This window comes from Lolium rigidum, chromosome 6 (assembly GCF_022539505.1).
Source record: "Lolium rigidum isolate FL_2022 chromosome 6, APGP_CSIRO_Lrig_0.1, whole genome shotgun sequence".
NCBI lineage: Eukaryota > Viridiplantae > Streptophyta > Magnoliopsida > Poales > Poaceae > Lolium > Lolium rigidum.
Genome location: NC_061513.1, coordinates 52,635,517 through 52,648,248, shown reverse-complemented (window position 1 = coordinate 52,648,248; position 12,732 = coordinate 52,635,517). Strand labels below are relative to the sequence as shown.

Below are 12,732 nucleotides of genomic sequence, written 5' to 3'. Positions count from 1 at the left end.
ATAATATATTTATAACATGTAATAGTTGTAGAGCCAAGGCATGGAAACAAAGACAAAACAATTCATCTATTTTTTTTTCTTGAGATCCATAATTTGTATATTCGAAGGCAAATCAAACACCCACACCCACCTCAAACACCGCAAGACCTCGCCTTCAACAAGGGGAGCGACGCCACCGCACCACCGCGGCCCAATCCAATATTAGGTTTTCACCTGGGGTCTTAGGAGGAGGGAAAGGACAATACATTGACGTCTCCCCCAGCAGGGAAGGCGGCGCCCACGGACATCAACACCGTCGTGACCGGCACCACCGGTCAGGGATTTCTCCCGGTCGCCAAGAGCCTAGATCCCTGCCCCCATCAGCGGCGTCTCGAGCCTATCCTGGTGGCGCCTCCGGGGCGACGAGGAGGAGAAGAACGAAGGGGGAGAGTGGTGGCGGTGGGCCTAGGGTTCTGCACCTCGGTGCCTGGAGGGGGCGACGCGAGGGGAGCGTACCGCTTCCGCCTCAAGTACTCTTGGCTTACGTTACACAATTATTTGTGATATTTTCACTTGCGGCCATTTCAAACCGAGTCTATTGATTGAACGGGCAGTTTGATGAGGCACTCAATTTTGGGAGTGAACTTACCAATATATTGCTAGTAAAAACCAGAAGTTTCAATATAGCACTTAAAAATCAGTTGCCAAAGTATCATTGAAGTTTTAGTTTAGTTTTTTATTGACGAAATAGCACCGTCAAAAGGTTTCCGTTAGTTTTTAGTACAATCAAAAAAATAGCAGTGCAGTTCTACTTATAATTTTTTACTGTTACTTTTAAATTTATTTGTAGTGCTATTGATGATTATTAATATGTTGGCGGAATTTTGGCAAACAAAAATAAAAAATAACACTGCAGTTTAGTTATCACTCATTTGGATACACCAAAATTACACCGTTCTCAAATTTTCCAGGCCCAAACAGCCCGAGTGTCTGACCTAACCAACACAACACCATCTTCTCCCTTTGGCCCTGGGATCCCTTTGGCCCTACACCTGACCATGGCGGCGCGCCGTACAACAGCGACCCCACGCCGCCGGCGCTCGCCTCTCCTTACCTCTCCTCCCTCTCTCTAGTCTCCCTCCTGCGCCCCCCGCGTTCGCCGTCACCCAATCCCTGCTCGGGCTGCCGCGTTCGCCCTCCCTGCTCGCGACGACAGTACTACGCCCGATTCTGTTCGCGGCTCTCCCCTGACAAGTACGTCCTCCCTGCTCGCTCCCCGCAGCTGCAGTCGCGCCTCTCTGCTGCTGATGCTTCCTAGTATTGTTCGTCTCCCCTTTTTATTCCCTTATTTGGCAGCCTCTGTAGTATTGTTCGAGGCGAGTAGCAAATTCAGAATTTTGCTGTGTTTCTGAAATTCTGTATAAAATGCTGCCGATATGATGCCAGTGAGTTGCTGAACTGCTGTCAATGTAATGCTGAAATGTTGTCAAAATTGTTGCTCAAATGTTGTCAAAGTGCTGCTGATGAACTGCATCCTCTCTTGCTATTCCCATGAAGCTGATCACTTACAAAGCCGTATTTTTTTACAGGGAATATCATATCATTTGAGGGTTTTCAACAAGAAGGAAGAGGCACGTTGATGTCGGCGCTGGAACCGGATCTTGGGGCAATGGTGACCGGGCCTGTCAACAAGAAAGTTCGGGCCCTGGGGACTGAAGGCTGGTCCAAATGGTCCTTGCTGCAGGACGACCTTGTCCGCCGCATCGCCGACTCCTTCCTTGCCTCCAACGACCTCGACCACTACATGTGCCTCCGCGCCGTCTGCCCCAGCTGGCGCTCCGCCACCGATGACCCTAAGGATAATGCCTCCGACCCCGTGTTCCACCCGCTCCGGTGGATCATCCTCGACGAGGTCTTCCAAGGCGACGATGACATGCGGATTCTGTTGAACACCCACACCGGGCGCTTCCTGCACAAAAAGCTGCCCCTGCTCCGTGAATACTATGTCGTGGCCACCACCCCCAGCGGATTCTTCGTCTTGGCAGAGAAGACCCGTCCTCACAGAGCTCGTGTCTTCAACCCTCTCACCGGCTGCTTGACCTGTTTCCCATGGCCGGTGCCCCTCGAGGCGGGGGTCGCCCAGGTCGGCCGTGATGACGGCTTGTTCTGCCTCTATTTTCTTGGTGGCTCGTCTCACAAATTTTACACGGCCGTTCCGGAAATTGAAAGTGTCTTCTCTAGAGACTGTCAGCAAGAAGTTTACAGTACTTTCCGGGATGTAGTCCTACCTGGTGCCTACCCACAATACATCTCTGCACCGGCGTTGGCTGCTGCATTTGATGCGCTATCCGATCTTCTGAGTTCTCATTCTGATTTTGTCAAGTTTTTATCGAGTGATCTTCCTGAAGATGATGTAAACAACATCCGGTTCCGGTGTTATGTAGTGGGTTTGGCTGCACAAGTTTTTCTGCACGTCGAAATGCAAGGAAGAACGCCCATTGTGTTCAAGGTGAACACCAAGATAGGCAAGTTCGAGCCTGTGGAGAGCATCGGCACATTTACCATCTTCATTGGTTACCACAGGTGCCTGACCGTGGATGCTGATAAGTTCCCTGCCATCGAGGCAAACTGCGTCTATTACACACAACACTCGGGTTCATCGGCTCACATCTGCAAGTACAACCTCAGCGACAAGAAAGTAGAGAGGTTCTCTGAAGTTGCCGAATTCGTTAAGCAGGACAAGCAGTTTGTCCTCGTCGCTGCCCGTCCTTTCACGATCATCCAGCTTCTCTGCAGCTACACAATCAACCGCAGGGATTCTGAATTGGCATTGCAACAAATGGTACAAGGCGCCGAGCAATCTTGTTCCAACTTTGTGGATGGGTGATCTTGAAGGCTGACGGTGCTGCCCTTTTGCTAAGTTACTCTTCATATTTCCTCTCTAGTCTTTTGGTTCGTTAGGCCTTGAGATGTTCTGGCTAAGAAATAGGCTGATTCTCACCTGTGGTGGAACTACTACTGTAAGATGTCTTAATTAGGATACGGTATCAACCTAATACTATGTCTAATGTGCTTAATGCTCTTTTGCACTGTGTCCACTTCTCTTGTATTACTTCTTCGCAACGCAATCTGCTGCTTAATCAGCTCCTGTATTTGCCTCGTTGCTCTAATTGGGCTTTGTTTAATTTTGCAATCTCTTGTTTGTAAGAAGCATCTTTATTATTTGCTCACTGATGGTCTGCGGAACTGCTGTATGTTGCCTGGGATTAGAACTTGGTACGATTGCAAAACTTTCTTGTACTTGTGTAATGTCCCCTGGTGTCTATGCTTAACTCGTTGTACTACTTGCACTTGCATTTTTAATCTGTGACTTGTTGAATTTCTGCGCATTTCTGTAAAACACAATTTGTTGCATGATTGGTGTGGAGTTGCTCAGGATGTGCTTTGAAGCTCATCGATGCTGCAACTAACTATCTATGTGCCCACTTGTCTTGTTTTACTTAGCATTGCAATCTAGTGCTTAATTTCTGTCAGTAGTAAATGTATGCTCATTTTTGTCAGATTCTGAATTTAGCTCCTGCAATTGGACTGTTAACATATTACCATGCGTTGTTGTACATATTAGCAATGCAGTCTAGTGCTTTGTGAATTTTGTAATGTCCTTACTAAGCAACAAATAAGAGCTCAAAATTTCCTTGTAATGCTGCAACGGTAAGCAGAGAACGGTAGTTGCATAGTTCTCAACCTACCTCTGTTAGAACTGCATAGAACTGCGGTGCAGTATCGTTCTGTTCTCTGATAGAACATTGTGCCCTGGTTGAGCTCTGGTGAAGCTGTAGTTTACCTTTCAGCTGTAGTTTTTTTTTTTTTGGGTGGGGCTATCCTCAGCTTACTTTTAGTGTAGGTTGAATCCTTTAGGTAACTGATGAATTTAAAATTTGCCTTGTACCATTGATATCACCAATCAATTCAGTTAAGATATCAATTTATTTTCTTTAAAAAAATCGCCTTGTTCAGTTGGTAGATGATTAGTGGCTCAGGGGTCAGGTGTAAAATTTTCAGCACTAAGCAGAGTTTCAACGAAGACCCAACATAAATCAATTTTATATAGACAGTTACAACAGACACACCATATGTCCAGAACAATTTGCGAGGTAAGCCATGTGACTCTACAAGCATGATAGTGATGCCTAAGGTATGTCTATCGACTTGCTCTTCTCATAGTCTTGTATTACTTCCTAGTAATCCAATCAGGTGTTTAATTTGTGCCAGCAGTAAATGGTGGCGTAGTTTTTCGCAACTTCTGAATTTAGCTCCTGGACTTGGATCATTGAACATCCTTCCGTGCAAGGTTATTCTCCTTAGGATCAATTTGTTTATTTTGCACTGTTGTGCACTGGGAAAGAAATAGGTTTTGGATTTGCATTTCATCTATCTATAATATCTATAAAGTTCATCCCCACTAAAATGCATTTAATGTTTGCAACCTCAAAGCTCATGCAGCCACATCATCTCAAATATTTATGTCCATCTGATTTTGAATCTACGGTGTATTAGTTATCAGTCTGCAATGCTATCTCAGTCCATAAGAGCATCTCCAGTCGCGTCCCCCAAACCGTCCCCCAAAGGGATTTGGGGCGCGCCGGACCAAAAATGCGTTCCAGCCGCGTCCCCCAAAGCCCTTTTTTGTCCGGCGCGCCCCTATACGGTGTCCGGCGCCCCGAGCCCGTCCCCGTCCCACAGGGGACGCACCGGGGACGCCGGACACAACGAAAAGCGAGGCGGGGAGTGGCGGGGCCGACCCGTCAGCGGCACAATTAATTTAAACCTAACCGTCGCCTACCTCGCGACGGAAGTTATTGGCGTGCAGCGACGGTGCAGTTCCCGCAGAGGGCGCAGCGACGCGTCCCGTCGCGCCTAGCTCTGCGTGCCGACGTTAATGAGCGCCACCGCTCCTCCGCCTCCCTCCGGCCTATAAAAAGGGGCGCCTCTCATCGTCCCTCTCACACACAAACCCTAGCGCCTCTCTCCCAAACCCTAGCCGCCACCATCTCTCAACAAGACTCGACGCTATGTCTGGTAGAGGCGGAGGCCGACCTCGCGGCCGCGGCCGTGGTCGTGGTCGTGGTCGTGGTCGTGGCCGCGGCATAGCTGAACGCTCGCCGTCGCCTCCCACGCCGTCGTCTTCATCGTCGGAGATGGACGTGGAGCCGGACGTCCTGTTCGAGTTCGTCCACGTCCTCAAGGGCGACCCGCGCGGCATCCAGAGGCTGCCGGACTCCTTCGCCGAGTACGTCGGCGGCGTACGCCCGCGCAAGATGCATCTGCGGGAGCATTCGTGCGGCTTCTGCCGGTGAATCGTCGACGCGATCTACGACGCGCGCGGCAAGATGTACCTCAACATCGGCTGGGAGAAATTCGCGTGCCACCACAGCCTCGAAGCCGGCTTCATCCTCGTGTTCTCCTACTTCGGCAACAGGGACATGAGCGTCAAGGTCTTCGACGAGAGGCGTTGCCTCCGGGACTACCACGGCGACAGGGACTCCCACGACGACAGCACCGACGAGGAGGACGACTGAGTGTTGTTTCTTCGCAGCGAATACGTGCACGGAGGTTTCTGCCTGTTCGCCTCATCGGTAGAACCAACAAGGGCACCATCCTCCCGCTGGATTTTCCAGTTTAGGTGAGTGGGCCCTCGAGTGTTCTTTCTTAGCAGCGAACACAGGAAACCTTCGATGCACGGCCTAGTTAGGTTTAGTTTTTTTGCAATATTTTATATTTGTGTCCACCATGGTTCAAACTATGTATTAGTTTGTGGAAAACCATGTTCCAAACTATGTCTTCGTGTAAACCACGTTCCCAATTATGTATTAGTTTGTGGAAATTGAAATAAAAATGCCAAGAAAAATTATTTTAAATGTTTGGGGGTGGCGTTTGGGGGACGCGGCTGGGGAGCGACGTCCCCCAAACGCGGCACGAACAAAACACGTCCCCTAAACGTTCAATCCGGCGTGGTTTGGGGGACGCTTTGGAGACGCGACTGGAGATGCTCTAACGCTGCCCAGTCAGTGTCTCTGTCTCACCAGACTTTTTATCTGGTCTCTCCAATTCCAGAAAACTGTTCACCTTTCGTCTCTTCTATTACACTATCACTTTAATGGACTCACTGCTTCCTCTTCATATCCTCCAAACGACACTTCCTCTCTCCTTTAAGCACAATCTATCTGTGATATCCCCGTCGTCTCCACCATAGATGCAAGCAGCGCCCCTGCTCCCATCTCAGTCACCGCTTGTCGCTGGTGAGCAATCCCCTTCCTATTTTCCACCTTAATTAACCTCTCTCTCAGCTATGTCTTTGGATATTTTAATCAGCAGGTTCCGTGTTGGGAAGATAGCGTTGGACCTTTATCGAAAAAGAAAGATAGCGTTGGACAAGAAATATTTGCTTGCCCTGGTCGTCTATGGTAATCGCCTGCTGGTATTGCTACTCATGTCCTGTACTGCTACTTTATCCCCAAAATATTGTCTCTCTTTTCAGAATTCCCAGCACAAAATAAATGATCAAACACAATATTGTCTCTCTTTTCAGAAAAAAAAACTTGCTGCAGCAAATACAAACCTTTTCTCCATTTTTTTATTTTTTTGGATTTGTTGACTTTGTAGAACAAGTGAACAGTGCATTTGTGGTCCAGTGTTTTCCAGAGTTTAAATTTCACTATTATTGATTAATTTTATGCCTAGCAAAATTGTGATTAACTCTCTAATTACAGGAGACTTGGAACAGCTTGATAGCCGTGGGCTGTGCAGAGGAAGGAGGTAGAGAATAGGAAATATAAAGGCCCAAGGATTGTATATACGGAAGGGGTAGCTTGGAACATTTCTGACATCAATCTAAGGTTACAGCTTCCTAGGGAATGCACAGTGAACCACCAAGCCATGGATTCTGCAACTTAATTCAATGTTTTGTTTTGTCTCCAGGTTTCTTCTGAAGCCAACAATTACATCCAATCAACCTGGGATTTGTTCTTTTGAATTTCCACTTCTTGACCACCGTGGTATTATTTAGTGTGGTTGATTTTTGCTCTCAGATTAAACCCACGATGAGCAGCAGGCAAAGTAAAAGGAATGTAAGCGTGTGCAGCTTTGTACAACCAAATTCCCCCTTTCTGATTTTTGCACCCATTGTGAAATTTGCATGTCTTCTAACTTTACTCTCCACAATGAAACTTCTACAAATTCCCGCAACAACATGCGGGGTATCACCTAGTTACTCTAATGCTCCCTGACGTCTATATACGCTGCAGTTTCTTGTACTAGTTTTTTCTAATTTGTTCCTTGTATTGTTGCAGAAACACATTTGTTAGCATGATTGTTGTTAAGAATTGAGGATTTGTTTTGTAGCTCATCATTGTTGCAAAGAGCTCGCAGTTGCTATTTCTAACTTTTGCCTCCCATATGTTCTACCTTTACATAGTGCGACTTGTTTTGCATCCTTTGTAGATTCTCTGCATAGATTGCATCCTGTGGAAGACTGAAAACGCTTCGCTCGGGTCGTCCCCGCTCCCCTCGCCTCCACTCCCTCTCCTCCCTCCTCCTCCGCCGCCGCCGGCGAGGGCCGCCGGGCAAAGCCCGCGCGGTGCCGGCGGCGGCGGGACCTCCTTTACCCGCTCGCGGTGCGGCTCTGCGCGGGGCAGTAGCGGACTGCGGCGGTGCTCCTAGGGGCTCTCCGAGCTCGGTCCGGCCGGCGGCGGTCCGGCAGGTCGACGGCGGCTCGTGGCGGAGGGGTGGGCGGACGCGGCGTGCGGCGGAGGGCAGCGACGGAAGGCAGCGGCGGAGGGAGTTGCTGGTGGCGGCGCCGCTCGGATTGGGGCCAGGCGGGCCCCGATCTGGGCCGGACGGGCCTCGTCCTGGACCAGGTGGGTCTGGATTTGGCCATCACCGGCGGAGCCCCCCATGCTGCACCATTGCTGGTTCCGGATCTGGGCCAGGTGGGCCTGGTTCCGGCGGCCCTTGGCAGCGCGACCCGCGAGGTTCCTCCTACGTCCGAGAAGGTGGAGGTGGTGCTTTGGCTGCTGTTCGGTGGCGAGTTTGGGGATGCCGACAAATTGACCGGCTTGACCGGCGGCGTGGTGGCGTCAGTAACGGCGCGGCTATGTCACCGGCGTCGTGGCGAGGGTGCTTCTTTGCGGTGGTGCGCGGTCTCGGCCGGGCTATCTTGCGAGGAGTGAGGTTGCGGCGGCGCCGTCCATGGCATTTGGCTAGCACATGGCGGCTCGGTGGTGTCTTGGGTAGGTCTGGCATGAAGCTGCAGCTAGATGGCGGCGGCAGCCTAGGCGCAGCAGCACGGTGGCTTGGCTAAGGGGCTTGATCGTGGCCTGGCAGTTGGCCGGGCCTAATCTAGGCCTCCTCGGCCATGCTACTGCGTCCGGACGGCGTGCTCCTCTGGTGGCGGTGGGTGGATCCCCTCCCCTAGGATGCCACTTGCTTTGACGGTTGCATGCTATGGTGTCATCATACCCTGCCAGTTTTGTGTTGTGGTGTGCTGATCATGCCATGGGCTCGAGCTCGTGGGGATGCCGGGGCGGCGGCCTCGGAAGGTGGACTGCGCGGGTGGCTCTACGACGGGCAACGTGGCGGTGGTGGTGGTCTTTCTCTTCGGTCATGGGGATGGCGAGGAGCAGACGATGGGGGATCCTGGTGTTGGCGGCGCTTCGGCTTTGGCAACTCCCAGATCATGTTTCGGAAGCCTGGCTTGGGGACTAGGGCGGCTTAGTTTCGGGTGCGGTGTGCGGATGCTTCCGGGTGAAAACTCAGCGCCTCGGCGCCAACGGCGGCGATGCTTGCGGGTGTCGTTACCCTCTTGGGGGCGTCGTTGTGGGTATCCGCCCCGTGGTTTGGCTCCGGGTGAAAACCTTAGACCTCGCGGTCTCGACGGCGGCGGCGCGTTGCGTCGTTACCCTCTTGGGGCGTCGTTGTGGAGTCCGGACTCGACTTGGTTTCGTGCATCTGTCTCCAGTGGCAAGTTTAGGTTTTCTGTGTTCTTCTTTTGTTTTATCTTTGATCTGCTTTGTAAGAGGTTCTCCTCTCCACCTTGTATCGGTTCGGCCGTTGCGGCTTTATTTATAAAGCGGGGCGAAAGCCTATTTCGAGGGTTGCATCCTGTGATGCTGCAACTGCAAGCAGAGAACAGTATCTGAAAATTGAAAGTAATGTAGACCAGTGGCTGATCTATTTAACAGCGGGTACATGCAGAACTACTAGTTCTTACCCCAGCTATATAATTCCTTCTTCTTGAACTGCTGCATCAAGTGTTGGTCTGTTTTCTCGAAAAAAAAAGGATTGTTGTTCTGGTCGATTTCTTCAGAAGCTGTAGTTTACCATTCTTCATCTCGAACTGCTGCATCCTGGTGGCCCTGGCCCAGGTTCGTGGGGGGCCTAGGTTCGGTGGCTTCTTCGGGTACTGGCACGGGCGGAGCGTAGCCCCTTTTCCCAGTCCGACCACCTGGAACCGAAGAGGTGAGTTGCGAACAGAGACAACACCGTGTCCGCCGCCTTCCCTGGCTAGCTCAGCCAATTGCTAGCTCTCCTCCCGTTGATCCCCTCCTCGCCCCTCGATCCTCCTCCTTGGCGCCATGCCGCCACGATCCAATGCCGTGGGAGGCTGCTCCGCCTCGCCAGGGTGCCCAGCGCCCCCACCGCACGCCAGCGGCCAACTATGAGAGGTACTCTGTATGTGTTTCTGAATTTCGATTTTTTTCGTTGTGAATTGGAATGCACTGGCAATATAGAATCCCATGAATTCACTGGATTGCTCAACTGATGCATTTTTTTCGATTTAGGTAGCAATGGGAAAACACGAGAGGATGCTGTCCCTTTTTAAAAATAAAACGAGCTGAAGAATTTTTTGACCTTGAACATACTTACCTTCCTGATGTTATGGCCATATGAAAATATTATTGCTAATTTCAAAGCTAAGAAGAACCGAAGAGCATTTCTCTAGCTAGTTGTAGGTCACAGCGAGTTGTCTTTTGGTCAGTATATGCCGTCTTTTTTCCTTTGGAGCATCCAAATTTACTTATACACAATGTTCATGTATATTCTAGCCAGTCATATATGTCGTATTTGCGTGCACAAGATACTTATGACTTGCCCCCTTTTTTATGTTTGTTTAATGCTTTTTTATGAAAATGGCCTCTTCTTTTATTTTGCTCAGGCTCCGCCAGGCTGAGCGTCATGGAGGCCATACTGGGCTAGAGCCCAGTATTCTCAAAGTGCAAAAAAAATTACTACTGCATCTGGCCCAAGCCCGTCCGGCCGGCCGAACTCGACTGTCGTCTGTACTCCTATCGTTCTTGTCAGTATTCTAAGTTCTAACAGTGATGGCGACAATTTCCAAATTATTTATGCGATACATACTTTATTATCACAGCCGCAGTAGCCGGTATTAGCATGGATGTTTTTTTCTTTTTTGAGAAACGGTATTAGCATGGATGTTGACGGTGCTCCCATAGAAAAGCTGGCAAATATTTGTTCTTTTATAGAGCAAATGAACGAGCTAGAGAATGTTGAGTTCGGTTGGGCATCTTTGTTCTTAAATCTTTTATGAGTGTGGATTTTGTTCTTAAATCATTGTCAACTTGCGTAGCACAAAGCTATGCTATTTTTCTACTGATCCGCACATCGAAGTCCCTCGCTGATGAATCAGTTTATACACGAGCAGAAAGTAATAGCATCATATGGTCAGAACTACATCCTATTCCATGAAACCGGTCGGTACCCAAATCCAAAATAAGACGAGATTTTAATAAGTCAAAACAACATCTATAATACCTTAGAAGCAAGCATTCAGTAAGTAAAAGAAAAACTCCCTTAAAAAATGGCTACACCAGATTATTTCTTTGTATTACAGATTACGAAATCGTATTATCACATCATGTGTTGTTTAAGTCTGTTTGCAACGTTCTCGGTTCCTTTATTGCAGTTTAAAGTTAACATACTAATATATTAGCAAAAGAAGAAATGAGATTTTCTTGTTCTCTGGATCTGCGCATAGTATTAAACAAGAAAGTAATCAATCGTATGAAATGGCGTACCAAATATAGTACATCACTACATATTTGTCAACAACCTTCTCTTAAACTAGTGTCTTCTTGTTTTATAATTTTCGCCGAAGACTGTTAGTCTTCCATTGTAGGGCTGAGAAATGGTCATGTAATTGATTTGTATATTAGTCATCTTAAAGATATATCACTAATCATCGAAATAAACTTAGAAGTCTAAGCTACGCCTAATGTGAAAATATTATTTGACTAAGAAAGAAGAGACAAAAAGGAAAGTGTGGGAGCATTGTTCCAAAGACAACCCACTAGTTGAGGTTAAGCTAGAAACTTCAGGATATTTATTCAGATGCATAAGCTTTAAATCATGTAAGAACGCATTAAAATAGATCAGTAGACACGAGCAATTATAAATCCACTGTGGTATATTTAAGGAGCACAAAGTACCTACCGAAGAATAGCATTTTGTGTTTCTTATATTCAGGTAAAGCTAGTTTACTAGAAGCTTTTATAATATGTTGACAAGTAAAATAATAAGTTAAGAGATCGATTATGGATCATACCACTTAGAAATAGTTTGTTACCTGTTGGGATTATTAGTCTTCTAAAGATCTTCACAACTCCTTTTGTACTTGCATGACTCACTTGTTTAGATCGATGTCTTCACGATGACTTAGAAATAGTTATTTCTTAGTGGATATTGGTAGTCTTCATGTCCATGTCTTCGAAATTATATCTCGTGTATATCATATGGTTATTAGTGATGACTTGGGAATAGTTGTTTCACATGTGACTGGCATATAGAAAAACAAGACACACTAATATTATTTTTGCGGATCAAAAATAAGGTTGAGTAAAAATATATTCAGGCGTATAATAAATCACATTTTATCCTAATGCTCAGCAACATAATTAGATAGGTAATTTAGAAACAAATAACATAAATGGGTACAAGCTTAATAGACTAATATTGTATTAAGAAAAAAATACACATTCATGACAAGATATATTAAAACAAAAGGTAAACATGTTTATTATAAATATAAGATGAACGTACCTTGTTCCGGGCCACACAAATGGCTATGTTGAGGAATTGAGCCACAATGATGTGTATGTGGCATCTATCACTCTTGGATATGCTGATATACTTGGATGTGAGTCAGAAGTGGCCAGACTCACCCTCGCATCAAGCAGCATCGCCGTCGGGATTAGGGAAAGGAACACGTGTGCGATGTCGCTATCAAGCAAAGCGCTCCTCTGCCTGGAGCCCCACCGGATCAAGAGGACAATGTAAACTCACGAGTATGGCGGCTAGAATTACATATGGGTATGCGGGTTCATTAGAGATCTTAGGGGCCGAGCCCATCTGAACCCGTTGGGAAATTTTGGTGTGGTCTAGGATAATCCCTTATTACTGGTCCAATACCCATGTGTTGAACGATGGCTTAGAGGGGTTATATGAAATTCTCAATACACATGAAGCGCCAAAATAATGTCACAGGACATCGGGTTGGTTCTTCCACCAACTGGACAGTCTCACAGTTCCAATTCCACTTCCCCTTAATTAGGGGTAGCGATATATTGATTTTATCACTTTCGATCTGCCTGTCCCAATATCTTTGACAGGACACAACTTCTGTATCATGGACGAGTTAAGCATGAAAAGGCGCTTAACCGGTACAATCGACATTTGAGA

At 47.7% G+C, this 12,732-nt stretch overlaps 1 protein-coding gene across 1 annotated transcript; it reads left to right on the top strand.

Annotated features, from left to right (window-relative positions):
* The first annotated feature begins 1,618 nt into the window (after positions 1 to 1,618).
* Positions 1,619 to 3,025, top strand: LOC124662602. The gene has a single exon (XM_047200419.1). The coding sequence runs from the start codon at positions 1,619 to 1,621 to the stop codon at positions 2,864 to 2,866; it is 1,248 nt and encodes a 415-aa protein (XP_047056375.1). The 3' UTR covers positions 2,867 to 3,025.
* Positions 3,026 to 12,732: the final 9,707 nt, after the last annotated feature.